Source organism: Pogona vitticeps, chromosome 3 (assembly GCF_051106095.1).
Source record: "Pogona vitticeps strain Pit_001003342236 chromosome 3, PviZW2.1, whole genome shotgun sequence".
Taxonomy (NCBI): Eukaryota; Metazoa; Chordata; class Lepidosauria; order Squamata; family Agamidae; genus Pogona; species Pogona vitticeps.
The window spans coordinates 242310843-242324922 of NC_135785.1; the positions used below are offsets into that span (position 1 = coordinate 242310843).

A 14080-nucleotide genomic window follows, 5' to 3' on the forward strand; every position below is an offset into this window, starting at 1 on the left:
ATAACTTTTTTGAACTGTTACCATCTGGCAGAAGATATAGAACAATTAAGACTCGGACCACACGTTTTCTCAATAGTTTTTATCCCAGAGCTATAATTGCAATTAATAATGAGCTTAAAGACCACCAGTAGTGAATAATTAGTTGGACTGTGTAACTTGGCCTGCGGTGTAGATGTTTGTATTTTTAGTGGGGGACTTTTAGTGGGTGGGGAGTGTTTGGGAATTTTATGTGTGTGCATGTGTCTGGTCTCTGGGTGTCTGTGAATTTCGTTGTATGTGTATATACTTACAATGACAATAAATTATTATTATTATTATTATTATTATTATTATTATTATTATTATTATTATTATTATTATTATTATTATTATTATTATTATTATTATTATTATCATGAAAAATACCAACTATTCCTTATGTAATAAGAGGCACATAGAATAATCATTAAATCCAGTTATAGCACACAAATGCTTTGTAACATTCATAGTGTGGTAAAGAAAGGATATGTTTTCTTTTAAGACTAAAATCTCCTTATAACTTTTAAGCTTATGGATTTTTTTAGCAAATCTTTCAAACCACTCAGAAACCACAAAGCTCCAGTTTTTTCTCCCTTGACTAGAATACAGCTATACATTTAAGAAAGGCCTATTTTAACATTTTTTAAAAGAAAGGAATAACCACAACTATTACTTTTAAAATATGAAAACCTTGATAAGCTTTAAAAAATCTTATTGGTGCATAAAATGACCTTGTCGGGGAGTCACACAATGGATATTTACAAGATTTCCAAAACAGTAACTTTGCATTTACAAGTATTGTTTCATCACATATAGTAATTCAATATTTTGTTGTTGTTTAGTTGTTAAGTCATGTCTGACTCTTCGTGACCCCATGGACCAGAGCATGCCAGGCCCTCCTGTCTTCCACTGCCTCCCGGAGTTGGGTCAAACTCATGTTGGTAGCTTCGATGACACTGTCCAACCATCTCGTCCTCTGTCATCCCCTTCTCCTCTTGCCCTCACGCTTTCCCAGCATCAGGGTCTTTTCCAGGGAGTCTTCTCTTCTCATAAGATGGCCAAAGTATTGGAGCCTCAGCTTCAGGATCTGTCCTCCCAGGGAGCACTCAGGGCTGATTTCCTTTGGAATGCACAAATTTGTTCTCTTTGCAGTCCAGGGGAATCCCAGGAGTCTACTCCAGCACCACAATTCAAAAGCATCAATTCTTCGGCAGTCAGCCTTCTTTATGGTCCAATTCTCACATCCATACATTGCTACTGGAAAAACCATTGCTTTGGCTATGTGGACTTTTGTCGGCAAGGTGATGTCTCTGCTTTATAAGATGATGTCTAGGTTTGTCATTGCTTTCCTCCCTAGAAACAGGTGTCTTTTAACTTCTTGGCTGCTGTCACCATCTGCAGTGATCATCGAGCCCAAGAAAGGAAAATCTGTCACTGCCTCCATATCGTCCCCTTCTAATTGCCAGGAGGTGATGGGACCAGTGGTCATGATCTTAGTTGTTGTTTTTTTTTATGTTGAGCTTCAGACCATTTTTGGAACTCTCCTCTTTCACCCTCATTAAGAGGTTCTTCAATTCCTCCTCACTTTCTGCCATCAGAGTGGTATCATCTGCATCTCTGAGGTTGTTGATATTTCTTCTGGCAATCTTAATTCTGGTTTGGGATTCCTCCAGTCCTGCCTTTCTCATGATGTATTCTGCATATAAGTTAAATAAGCAGGGGGACAATGTTCAGCCTTGTCGTACTCCTTTCCCAATTTTGAACCAGTCAGTTGTTCCATATCCAGTTCTAACTCTTGCTTCCTGTCCCACATATAGATTTCTCAGGAGATAGATAAGGTGGTCAGGCACTCCCATTTCTTTAAAAACTTGCCATAGTTTGTTGTGGTCAACACAGTCAAAGGCTTTTGCATAGTCAATGAAGCAGAAGTTTTTCTGGAACTCTCTGGCTTTCTATATAATCCAGCGCATGATAGCAATTTGGTCTCTAGTTCCTCTGCCCCTCAAATTTCAGCTTGTACTTCTGGGAGTTCTCGGTCCACATACTGCTGTAGCCTACCTTGTAGGATTCTGAGCATAACCTTGCAATATACATACATACAATTGCAGAAAAATATTCAAGTTAATAGTGCCCCACAAAAACAAAGAACATCTAGAAAATGATTTACATTTATATGTAACATACATACCTTAGAGAGTTCCATTCCAGGTCCACATTGTTCACACAGCATGCAATTTCCATCATGATCTCTGAACTCTTGCTCCCTACAGTCCCCTGTTTCACAAATCACATTATTTAACTGAAAAAAGAAACAAAAAGAATTAAAATCATGTATTAGTCAACCTGAAATTTCTACTTTTGCAATGCTACATACAACTATTAAGAAGTTTCCCAATAAATTCAATTATAGTTACTCCCAACTAAATGTATATAACCTAAATCTAGTTCCCTATAAAGGAGACAGACAGCTCCAGAGAGGGAGAAGGCAAAGGGCAAAGGAACCCTTGCCAAAAGACACAGGAGCTCTGCCACAGACTAAGATGGATCCACTCTCCACAGCAGTTACTGGGCAGCAGTGGTAGACACTGGCTGAGAAGGCAACAGCAATGACACTCAAGCTAACTTTTGTTAGTATTGCAGCATAGGTGGCAATGTTAAGCCCCTGCTGAACTTTCCTTACTACAATACCCCCATGATGAGACGCCCCCAAATTAAACAAGAGATAGTGCTAGAAGACAAGATTCGCAGGTGGAAAGCACTCAATCAACTACTAGGGAAAAGCACAAGTACAAATAACTCTTATCAGTAATGACACAACTAAATTAAAGCTGAAAGGACATCTAGTGGCTGACATGCAGAGAAGTAAACATAAAGTCTGATGCTGTACAACACAACTGGAACATGGAACGTGAGAAATATGAATCAAGGTAAACTGGAAATCGTAAAGCAAGAAATGGGACATTTAAACATTGTAGTGCTTGATGTCAGTGAACTAAAGTTGACTGGAAAGGGGTATTTTCAGTCAGATAACTGAAATGTGTTCTAGTTTAGAAATAACAAAACTCAGAAGTAGTGGAGTGGCTCTTGAGGCAAGTTGTAACATGGTCAATTAGAGGCTAAAATGCAGGATCTGACTGAATAATATAATCAGAATTCATGGAAAACCTATTAACATAACCATAATACAGGTCTATGCTTCAGCTACCAATGTTGCTAAAGATGAAATTGAAATCTTTTATGTAAGCATCCCAGAGGGAATTGATCACATACTAAAACAAGGCATGCTTATAAACAAAGGTGACTGGAATGCGGAAGCAGGGAATAAGATGAATCAAATGTTGCTAGAAAATTTAGCCTGGGGACAGAAATGAAGCAGGAAAACAAAATTCCTACAGGAGCAGTGGTTAAACTGCAGTACTGCAATGAAGACTCTGTTCACGATGTGAGTTCAATCCTGGTCTCAGGCAGCCAACTCAGAGTTGACTCAGCCTTCCATCCTTCCAAGTTTGGTGAACTGAGTACCTGGCTTGTGGAACGGGGGGGGGGGATGTGTAGCCTACATAATTAGGTTATAAACCACCCAAAGAGTGGTTTTTTCAGATCACTAATGCGATCGCTTAACGTTTTTCTAATCGGGGAAAATTCGCTTTGTGAAGACCGGTAAGCGTTTTGCTTACCGATCTTCGCAAAACGAAGCCCGACGATCAGCTGTTCGGCGGCCAAAATGGCCGCCGGAAGCCCGGAAATGGCCCAAAATGGCCGCGTGCAGCGTTTTCGCGCCCTCGTTAAGCGAGGCGAGGGCGCGAAAATGGCTGCCGGCCATTAAGAAGCTTCGCTGAACGGTGAGTATTTGGCCCATTTGGAACGCATTAAACCATGTTTAATGCGTTCCAATGGAAATCCCTGCCCCGTTCAACGATGCTTCAGCATAGCGAAGGTTAATCCGGAACGGATTAACCTCGCTATGCGAGGCACCACTGTACCATGTTTCCCCGAAAATAAGACACTGTCTTATATTAATTTTTGCTCCAAAAATGCATTAGGGCTTATTTTCAGAGGATGTTTTATTGTTTTCATGTTCAACAATTTACATTTATTCAAATACAGTCATGTCATCATCTTCTGGTTACTGCACAATGCTGCACAATGGTGGAGGGTGGGGTTTCACTTATCTAGAGCTTATTTTGGGGGTAGGGTTTATATTACGAGCATCCTGAAAAATCATACTAGGGCTTATTTTCAGGTTAGGTCTTATTTTCAGGGAAACAGGGTGTATTGATGACCTGTACAAAAGAGAAAAAGGGATGACAGACTCCTTTGAAGAGTAATCCTATGACAAAGAACCTGTACTTCTAGAAAATGAAGTGAAAGCTGCTTTGAAAGAAATAAGCTAGGAAGAAATAAATCACCAGGAGTAGATGCAACACCAATAGAAGCCATGAACACAAAATCTGTCAAAACTAGTATTTTGAAGGTTGCAGGAAAAAAGGAAGAGCAAATACAAGATGGATTGACTTCCTAAAGGAATCCACAGGCTATAGTTTGCAAGAGTTGAGCTGAACTGCTGAGTACAGAACACTTTGGAGACTGCTCATTCATACGGTTGCCATAAATTGGAGGCAACTTGACAGCACATAACAACAGCAGCAGCAACAACCCAAACCTTCTAAAATTAAGGTATTATACAACATCCAAGCTGAAATATCTGAGCGCTTCATTTATCTTAAACATCTTAAACTCTTTCTGAAATAAAGCTAAATGTATTTGTGGTATTTTAGAATATGACTAATACAGTGGTGCCTCGCTTAGCGATTGCTTCATTTAACGATGAAATCGCTTAGCGAGGACTTTTTTGGAGCGATCTTGCGCTCCATTTAACAATGGTTCCTCCGGGCGATTTTCGCATAGCGATGTTTGGGGCCATGCTTCGCATGGCGATGACAGTTTGGGTCCCCCTGTTTCGCTTAACGATGGTTTTGACAGCCTCATGATGGCTGTTTTTTAAATGTTTAGAAATGTTTAAAAATGTTTAGAATCATAAGTGCACTTAATAAACCCTTTGTTAAACTAATTTGACTTTGTTTCGACTCTTTTTAAATTTGTTGTAATTTTCCCCCCCACTGAGATGCATTGAATAGGTTTCAATGCATTTCAATTGGGGAACAGTGTTTCGCTTAGCGATGTTTCCTATGGCGATTTTCGCTTAAGGACGGCAATCCGTTCCCATTGGAATGGATTATCTGGTTTTCAATGCATTTCTGTGGGAAACCGTGTTTCGCTTAGCGATGAAATCACTTAACATCGATTTTTTGGGAACCAATTATCATCGTTAAGCGAGGCACCACTGTATTTTTATTTTACCTAGAACACATTCATAAACAATTACTCCTCAATGTAAGCTTAATTATTATGGGTGGAATATCTACAGAGTAGTCTAATTAAAATTAATGGAGTTCATTAATCACAGCTAACTTGATCCCAACTAATTACATTGGTCTGTTTGGCAAGATTAACACTGAATTTAGCCCCTTTATTATTACAGTAAATGTAATTTCCCTGTTTTCGATCACACCTTGACATCTCTTTTGGGAAAGCTGACAGCAATATTGTCCGGAAGCTAGACTCTGTAAAATTGTATTCTAAGAGAGTTTCATAAAGGTGAAATTGTCAAAGCCAAGAAATTACACTAACATGCATCCGTCCTCTTCAGGAATTAATAGTCACATCAGCAAAAGATAGTTTGTAGTTTCAGTGGTAAGAGAGGTAGAAAAATTATTGAAGAATAGCTACTGTGCTGCAGCATTAGTGGAAGATGATACTGGTGAACAATCTTTCACAGACAATAGTAATGACACTCAATTTTACAAAAGTAAAAGGTGACAGAAATATGATCAGAATCCTAATTGGAATTTTTCAGTGACTTCCACACAAGGACAAAAAAAAATATCTAGCACCATAATCAGTGCAAAGAAATGGATGGGGGTAAAAGAAAAAAATCAATAAGATATTCAATAAGATAGAAACATAAATGAGAAATGAAAACAAAGATTAAGGATGTTGGAAGGCCAATAGGTCACTATATTGTATTATCTAATCAAGATAGGATACAGAAACAATGGAAATAATATGCTGAAGAATTATACAAAAAGGTACAAAAATGACAGACTCCTCTGAAGAAGAATCCTTTGATGAAATACCCTCAGTTTTAGAAAGTGATGTAAAATCTGTTCTCACACCAATTCAAAAAAATAAATGCCCAGGAATAATTGGGATGCAAGTAGAGATATTTCACACTACACTGCCTAAATTATTGCTGCATGCGAGTGCAATAATGTTCCTCTGCCAGGGCAAATCAGTATTTGTTATGGTATAGAAAAACAAAGAAAAAAACAAAAAACTAACTAACTAACTATAGGGCAATTCTAAAAATGGGTGCAGTCAAAACAAAACAAAATTTATAACTTTTAAACTGGGCTTCCCGTAAGCCCCATAGTTGTAGCAGACCATCTGCTCTTGCTCTGTGTCAAATCTGGGGGAGTTTGGGCAAAGAGTTTTCAAGTTATGATATTTTAAATGTAAAACTGTTTTAACCCATGTTCAGAAACCGGCAACTCTAAACATCCCCAGATTTAAAATATCTCATATAACTTGAAAATGCCAATCTTGCTTATCTGGAAAGAGAATGGTTGGCTCCATCTCCTTTTTTTTATTTGCAAAGAATCCAGGTTAGAGGTGCTGAAAAACTGGTCTTCAAAAATGCCTTTCAAAAGGGAGAAACAGAGAATCCTTATTAAACTGGATATGTGTGGAACAGGGTTGCAACAAGACGTTTTCAGAGTATATACATTGTGGAAGTTTTGTGGACTGGAAAGGGAGTTATTGGGACAGGAAGCAACAGTTAGAACTGGATATGGAAAAACTGATTGGTTCAAAAGTGGGAAAGGAGTATGACAAAGCTGTATATTGTCTCCCTGCTTATTTAACTTATATGCAGAATATATCATGAGAAAGGCAGGGCTGGACAAATCCTGAACGGTAATTAAGATTGCAGGAAGAAATATCAACAACCTCAGAGATGCAGATGATACCACTCTGGTGGCAGAAAGTGAGGAAGACTTAAAGAACCTCTTAATGAGGGTGAAAGAGGAGAGCTGCAAAAATGGTCTGAAGCTCAACATCAAAAAAACTAAGATTATGACCACTGATCCCATCACCTCCTGCAAAGAGAAGGGGATGATATGGAGGCAGTGACAGATTTTCCTTTCTTGGGCTCCATGATCACTGCAGATGGTGACAGCAGCCACGAAATTCAAAGACACCTCCTTCTTGGGAGAAAGCAATGACAAACCTAGACATCATCTTAAAAAGCAGAAACATCACCTTGCCAACAAAAGTCTGCATAGTCAAAGCTATGGTTTTTTCCAGTAGCGATGTACGGAAGTGAGAATTGGACCATAAAGAAGGCTGACCGCTGAAGAATTGATGCTTTTGAATTGTGGTGGTGGAGGAGACTCTTGAGAGTCCCCTGGACTGCAAAGAGAACAAACTTGTCTATTCCAAATCAGCCCTGAGTGCTCACTGGAAGGACAGATCCTGAAGCCTAGGCTGCAATACTTTGGTCATCTCATGAGAAGAAAAGACTCCCTGGAAAAGACCCTGATGTTGGGAAAGCATGAAGGCAAGAGGAGAAAGGGATAACAGAGGACAAGATGGTTGGACAGTGTCATCGAAGGTACCAACATGAATTTGACCAAACTCCAGGAGGCAGTGGAAGACAGGAGGGCCTGGCGTGCTCTGGTCCATGGGGGTCTCAAAGAGTCAGACATGACTTAATGACTAAACAACAACAAAATATAAAGGTCACTGAAAGAGTCAAAAGACAAGTTTTCTTTGAAGCGTCAAAAAACCCGGGCTTGCTTTAAAGAAAGCGATGGAGTGATAGTCCTCCAGAAAGGAGATACATTTTGCCATGTATCTCCAAAAAATTAGCATACAATTTTATAAGGCATATTCAAAATATTTCTGCAGTACAAAAGCACAGAGCAGTTAGTTATGTTTGTTCCAGCCATGAGTCCTTTCACTAAACATTATCTCCATATTTCTGGAGCCAGTCTCCTGAGATGTGCTTTCAAAAAAGAAATCAGCCCTAGGTCTGGTGCACTCTGAATTTTTGAACCTCTCAATCAGGACCCAATCGAATGTTTTACTCCTTCCTGGCCAAACAGGAAATCATGAGTGTAAAGGTTAACTGATGAAAAAAGGGAGTCAGCTTCTCGGATTTTTCCTTGCTTGGTGTTTCCTTGAGAATGGTAGTCAGCACAAGTGTGTATCCTATATACCACTTTGACTGCTGCCATTGAGGCTGCCCTTTGCTGTGTAAAGCTTGGCTTCCTTTTTCCTGCTAGCAGTGTGAGCATGATATTGTGGAGCAATATTGATCCATTTCCTGGTACAGTGGTGCCTTGCTAGACAGTTACCCTGCATGACAGTTTTTTCGCTAGACATTGGCTTTTTGCGATCGCTGTAGCAATTCGCAAAACCGTGATTCCTATGGGGGAATTTCGCTGGACAATGTTTGGTCCCTGCTTCGCAAACCGATTTTCGCTAGACGACGATTTTGACAGCTCCCTCCCTGCTCGCAAACAGGAGTTTTCGGGACCTAAGCTTCGCAAGACAGCGATTTAAACAGCTGATTGGCAGTTTGCAAAGCGGCTTTCCTATGGCCAATCTTCGCTAGACAATGATGACTCTTCCCCATTGGAACGCATTAAACAGGTTTCGATGCATTCCAGTGGGGAAATGCTTTTCGCTAGACAATGATTTCGCTAAACAGCGATTTCAGTGGAATGGATTATCATTGTCTAGCGAGGCACCACTGTATTTTGAATCATGGATAAAGAAGCACAATACGTATGTTACACTCATAAAACAGAAAGCCTGTTTAAAAAATGAACTGAATATTAACAAATATAGGCTAAAAACGTGTTCCATAGTTATGCCAGTAGAAAGGAACAGCCTAATTCATAGTGGTAAGTTACCACTAATTAATGAGCCCCCACTTGGTCTAATTATGCAATGCAACTTTGGCCACGGAAAACAAAACAATGGTCCACAAACTAGAAACATTTAACGGACACTCTAATCCCAAAGACAGGAAATACCAAAGACTGCAGTAAGTATAGAACCACAGCATTTGTTTACTATGGAAGCATAATAATGCTCAAGATTTTACAACAAAAACTTTACCCATATATAGCATAAGAAATGGCAAATGTTCATGCTAGATTTAGAAAAGGAAAAGGCACTACAGATGATATTGCAAATACTGTATAATGCTGGCTACAAGAACACAGCAAAGAATTTCAGAAGACAGTAATTTTGTGCTCTAGAGATTACAGTAACAACTCTAACAATATCACAGAATCATAGATTAATGGAGCTGGAAAAGGCCTGTCAGGCCATCAAGACCAAATGCAGGGATACTAGTTAAAGCATATCTGACAGTAAACTTTCTCTTGAATGCCTCCAATATTGGAGAGCTCTCTCTCACACACACACCCAAGGCAACTGGCTCCATTGTCGTACTGCTCTAATAGTCAGGATGTTTTTTCCATGTTCAACCAAAATCTGGCTTCCTGTAACCTGAGCTCATTATTACATGTCCTGCATTCTGAAATGACTGAGAACAGATCAGATCCTGCCCCTCTTTTGTAAGCAAATATTTCATGTCTTTAAAAAGTGCTGTCAGTGTCTCCTCTCACTCTTCCCTTCTCAAGTCTAAAGATATCCAGGTCTTTCCGTCTTTCCTCACATGGCTTGGTTTCCAATTCCCTGATCATCCTTCTTGCCTTCCTCTAAACTTGTTCTAGTTTGTTTGAGATGAGGCCTAACCAATGCCAAACAGGGAAATTGGTATTTTATGTGATTTGGAGAATATTCTTCAGTGAGTGTAGCCTAAAATAGCATTTTCTCTCTTTCATAGCCGCACCATGCTATTGACTCATATCCAGCTTGCAGTCTACAACCATTCCAAAATACGGTACTTCTCACATGTAATATTGCCAAACATCCCCATCTTGTAACTGTGTGTTTGGTTTCTTATTCCTAGGTGTAGAACTGTTGATTTCATCCTGGTGCTTGAGCCTATCAAGGTCTTCTTGAATTTTGTTTCTGTCTTCCACTGCATTAGCTATTCCACCCAATTTTGTCTCACCTGCAGATTTGATAAGTATTTCTTGTACCTACTTATCCAAGTCATTAATAAAATGTTGAAGAGGAATAGGCACAATACTGAGCCCCTTCACTGGTTACCTACTTCCAGTTTGAGAGGGATCCATTGAAAAGCACTCTCTGACTACGATTCTGGCTGGGGAGCTCTAATATTGGAAAATTGCTACCAGCAGTCCAAATCAGGAACTATTAAAAAGGTTTAAAACGTCAAATTAAATATAAAAGTCTTTAGCCGTTGGTGAGAGAAGTTGCACAACAGGATTCCACTTATTAAATGTTTCTTTGGGCTAGTCCACAGTGCTTTCATCAGCTCATCTTCATCAACAAAGAATCTAATGAGCTCTACAAAGTTATTCTTTAATTGTCACAGATTTATAAATAACTATGATCTCTGAGAACACTAAGTCATACCACAGGAACTTCATATTTAAGCAAGGAGCAATTCTTCTGCTGGAACTGAGCCAATAATGTAAAACTGTAGTTAGTCAAAGTGCAAGAAAATGATATTTCTGCAACTTGTTCATAATGCACAACAAAATTGTTTATTTACTTACAAAATATATCAGAAGTATCAGCAGGTTCACTATGGAGGATCGCCCATGGGACTTTTCAGTTTCCATTTCTGAAATCTTTCAGTTAACAAAACACTAATTCTGTGGACAAAAAGAAACAGACAAACCAAAAAATATTTAATCCTCAGGATGGAGAATGTAAACTGTAACCCATAAGGCTGAAGTATGCACAAGCAGAATGAGGCATTCTCAATCTAGATCTGTACAATGCTGAAGACAGGGGGCTGAGAAAAACCTGGGATAAACAGCACTTTATATACATATTAATCATCATTCTCAGAAACTGTTCTAGTTTTCCCACTTACCGTAGGTGGTAACTGAATGGGAATAATTTCTTGGAGTAGACCCAGGTTAAAAAAAAGTAAGAACCCTTCTCTCTGTCATCTGGCGTGTGGAGGGAATAGTTTGTACAGAGGATTCAATCATGCGATTCAGCACTCCACCCCAATGACAGGCTGAACTAGTATAGCCTAGATACCACCTAAGTCAGAACCAGCCTCTGTAAAGGCTCATATGAATAAGGTGCTCTTTATGTCATTTTTGTCCCTTGCCCTTAGGATTTTTTGTCCCTTGCCCATAGTACATATGTACTATATCTAGTACATATGTACTAGATATATGTATCTAGTACATATATTCAACTAGATAGTCCTACACTGAATTATCACCAAACCAGATGAGATTCTGAAGGGGTTGGTGATATGAATAAGGTGCTCTGTATCTTTTGCCTTCTGTCTTCCTCATATCCTCAGCATTGTACAGGTCCAGTAGTTTACAACACTGACATTTTACAACTGTGATTTTTCAGGAACTTTTTTCCCCAATTTAAAAATATATTATTTAATGTGACTACTACTGTGGCAGTTCCTATATGAAAACATATATATTTAACTTTACTCAAGCATATATGTGGTTCTGCAAAAGGAATAGTGATGTTATTGAAATACAGTAGGACCCCCATATCCACTGGGGATTGGTTCCAAGTCCTCCCATGGATGTTGAAAACTGGATAATAGAGAACATCAGAGAAATCGATAGATAGATAGATAGATAGATAGATAGATAGATAGATAGATAGATAGATAGATAGATAGATAGATAGATAGAGAGAGAGAGAGAGAGAGAGAGAGAGAGAGAGAGAGAGAGAGAGAGAGAGAGAGAGAGAGTTCACTAACAAGTATTCATTGCACAGTCTCTGGCCCCATCTGGTAATACACGTGAAAATAGTTTTCTCTGGATTTCTGGATATGCCACTTTTATTTTCTAAAAAAACTTACAGTGTATTAAACATGTGGACAAATGAAAGACAATCTACTACTACTTTTAAGTACACAATTAATAATTTATTTAAAAACTAGGTGTACTAGTTTTTATGATATGAAGGCCTAAAATAAAGTTGATATGCAAATAATGATTAAGCTTGTGGTGATGTTTCTTGATTCTCAGTTAACTCTCTCTTGGACTTGGGGTTCCTTGGTTCAAGGCGAATGGGAGCCACACACTACAATGAGCTGTTATTTACATTTATCATCTATCTTTCCAGTAGGCTCAAAGCAATGTACCGTATGTAACAATGTACTTTCTCTCTATTTTCTTCTTACAACAACCCTATAAGTTAGGTCAGGGTATGAGAGTAGTTGAAATCCAATAGGAATCTACAACTAGAACATATTCATTTAATCAATGGGGGATTTGGTGAGTCAACTCCTACCAATTCAATGGGCCTACTCCAGTTGCAACTTACAAATGTACTTCAGCTAATGACAGGTCCAAGGTTACTCAGCATCATGGCACAGTGAAAAAGAAAACATGAATCTCCTGTCCCAATCCAGCTCTTTAACTGCAACAGCATACTGGCTAACCTAAATATAAAGCTGAATTCCACCTAGGGGAGGTCACTTGTTCTCTGTTTCATTTTTGCTTGAAGTATACAAGAGCTAACCTCTGTGTGCTTTATTCCTGTGCATTGTATTCCGGTCCCAAATAAAAGAGGGCAACTTCTATTACCAACAATAATAAGGCAAATGGCAATGTAAAATAAAGTAAATTACAATTATAAATGTAACAGCTAGCTGGATAGCTCAGAAGTTTAAGTATCTGGCTGTGGAGCCGGCAGTTGTGCCGCTCAAAACAGCCAGCCTATGTAACCCTGGGCAAGCTACACAGCACAGGATGCCCCCAGTAGAAGGGAATGATAAATCACTTCTGAGTATTCTCTACCTGGAAAACCTGAAAAGGGTCACATTATTATTATCATTATTATAAATGTAACATATTCTGATTCATTCCTTCAGTGTACCTTTCAATTTCAATAGACCTTTTACAAAATTCTCAGAATACAGCACACTGGTCATATAGTTTGACATGTAATATTTATAGCTCGGTTTGTTTCCTGCCTTTTCTCCTGATAAAAACTGTAAATCTGGCAACGGTAGAACTAACCTAATATCAACAATTGGCAATACAATATTAGCAATTCTTAAGTGACAGAATAATATATATAAGAAACCTATACTAATGGAACAAAAATTCAGATTCAAACTCAGTCAAGGAATGCCTCGGAACAAAACATTCTAATGTCTTCACACAAGTGAGCCTTGACAGGTCTCATTCAGGAAGGCCTTCAACACCAAGAAACCTGAAGGCTCCTTCAGAAAACCTCAGCATGGGTACATGGTATGCAGACTAGCATTTAAATCTGCCAATTCTATATTATTTCAATCCCATCCAATGTCTTCGACTGGCTAACAATATGTTTAGGGAATCAACAGTTAGATTAAAACAGGGACTTCCCAAACAGGAAAAGCTAGGTTTCTTCTATGGGACCCAACTACTATATAGGCCCTCTTCATGCTCTACCACTGCCCCATCACTCTGAAGGCAGAGGTGACAAATACAGTAGCTCAGACAGCAAAGCAGCAATGGCCAACTTTGAACCCTTTGTATTTTACATTCTGTGCTGTCCTTGAGTTTTTCAAATGACCAACAGCAGAACATACATATAATCAACTAAAATCCACCTCTATACCTAATTATTCCTGGTTAACAAAAGCCAGCCAAAATTACAGAACAAAAGTTTATTTAACCATAAAAACTGTAGGTATACACTACTCTAAAACCACACATATTTTTGTCAGCTCTAATGTTTTCTCAAGTGATTGTTCAGTATATTTCTACTGAATGGCAAATCCAGTGTTTCCCTCTTAACAATGCCAAACCCAACACCAGGAATTTCATCTGCTAAAACCTAACATAAGCTT

General features: G+C 38.8%; 1 protein-coding gene across 10 annotated transcripts in view; it reads right to left on the reverse strand.

Moving 5' to 3' along the window:
• Positions 1-14080, reverse strand: part of TNFRSF19 (TNF receptor superfamily member 19) — a 74473-nt gene that overhangs the window by 44471 nt on the left and 15922 nt on the right. For all 10 annotated transcript variants that reach the window (XR_013543368.1, XR_013543369.1, XR_013543370.1 and 7 more), the window contains 2 exons: positions 10803-10901; positions 2207-2317 (listed from right to left, as the gene is read on the reverse strand). Coding sequence is in view for 7 of the 10 variants with exons in the window: in XM_072993710.2 (XP_072849811.2) it covers positions 2207-2317; positions 10803-10868 (177 nt within the window). In the remaining 3 variants the exon portion in view is untranslated. The remainder of the gene's footprint in view (positions 1-2206; positions 2318-10802; positions 10902-14080) is intronic.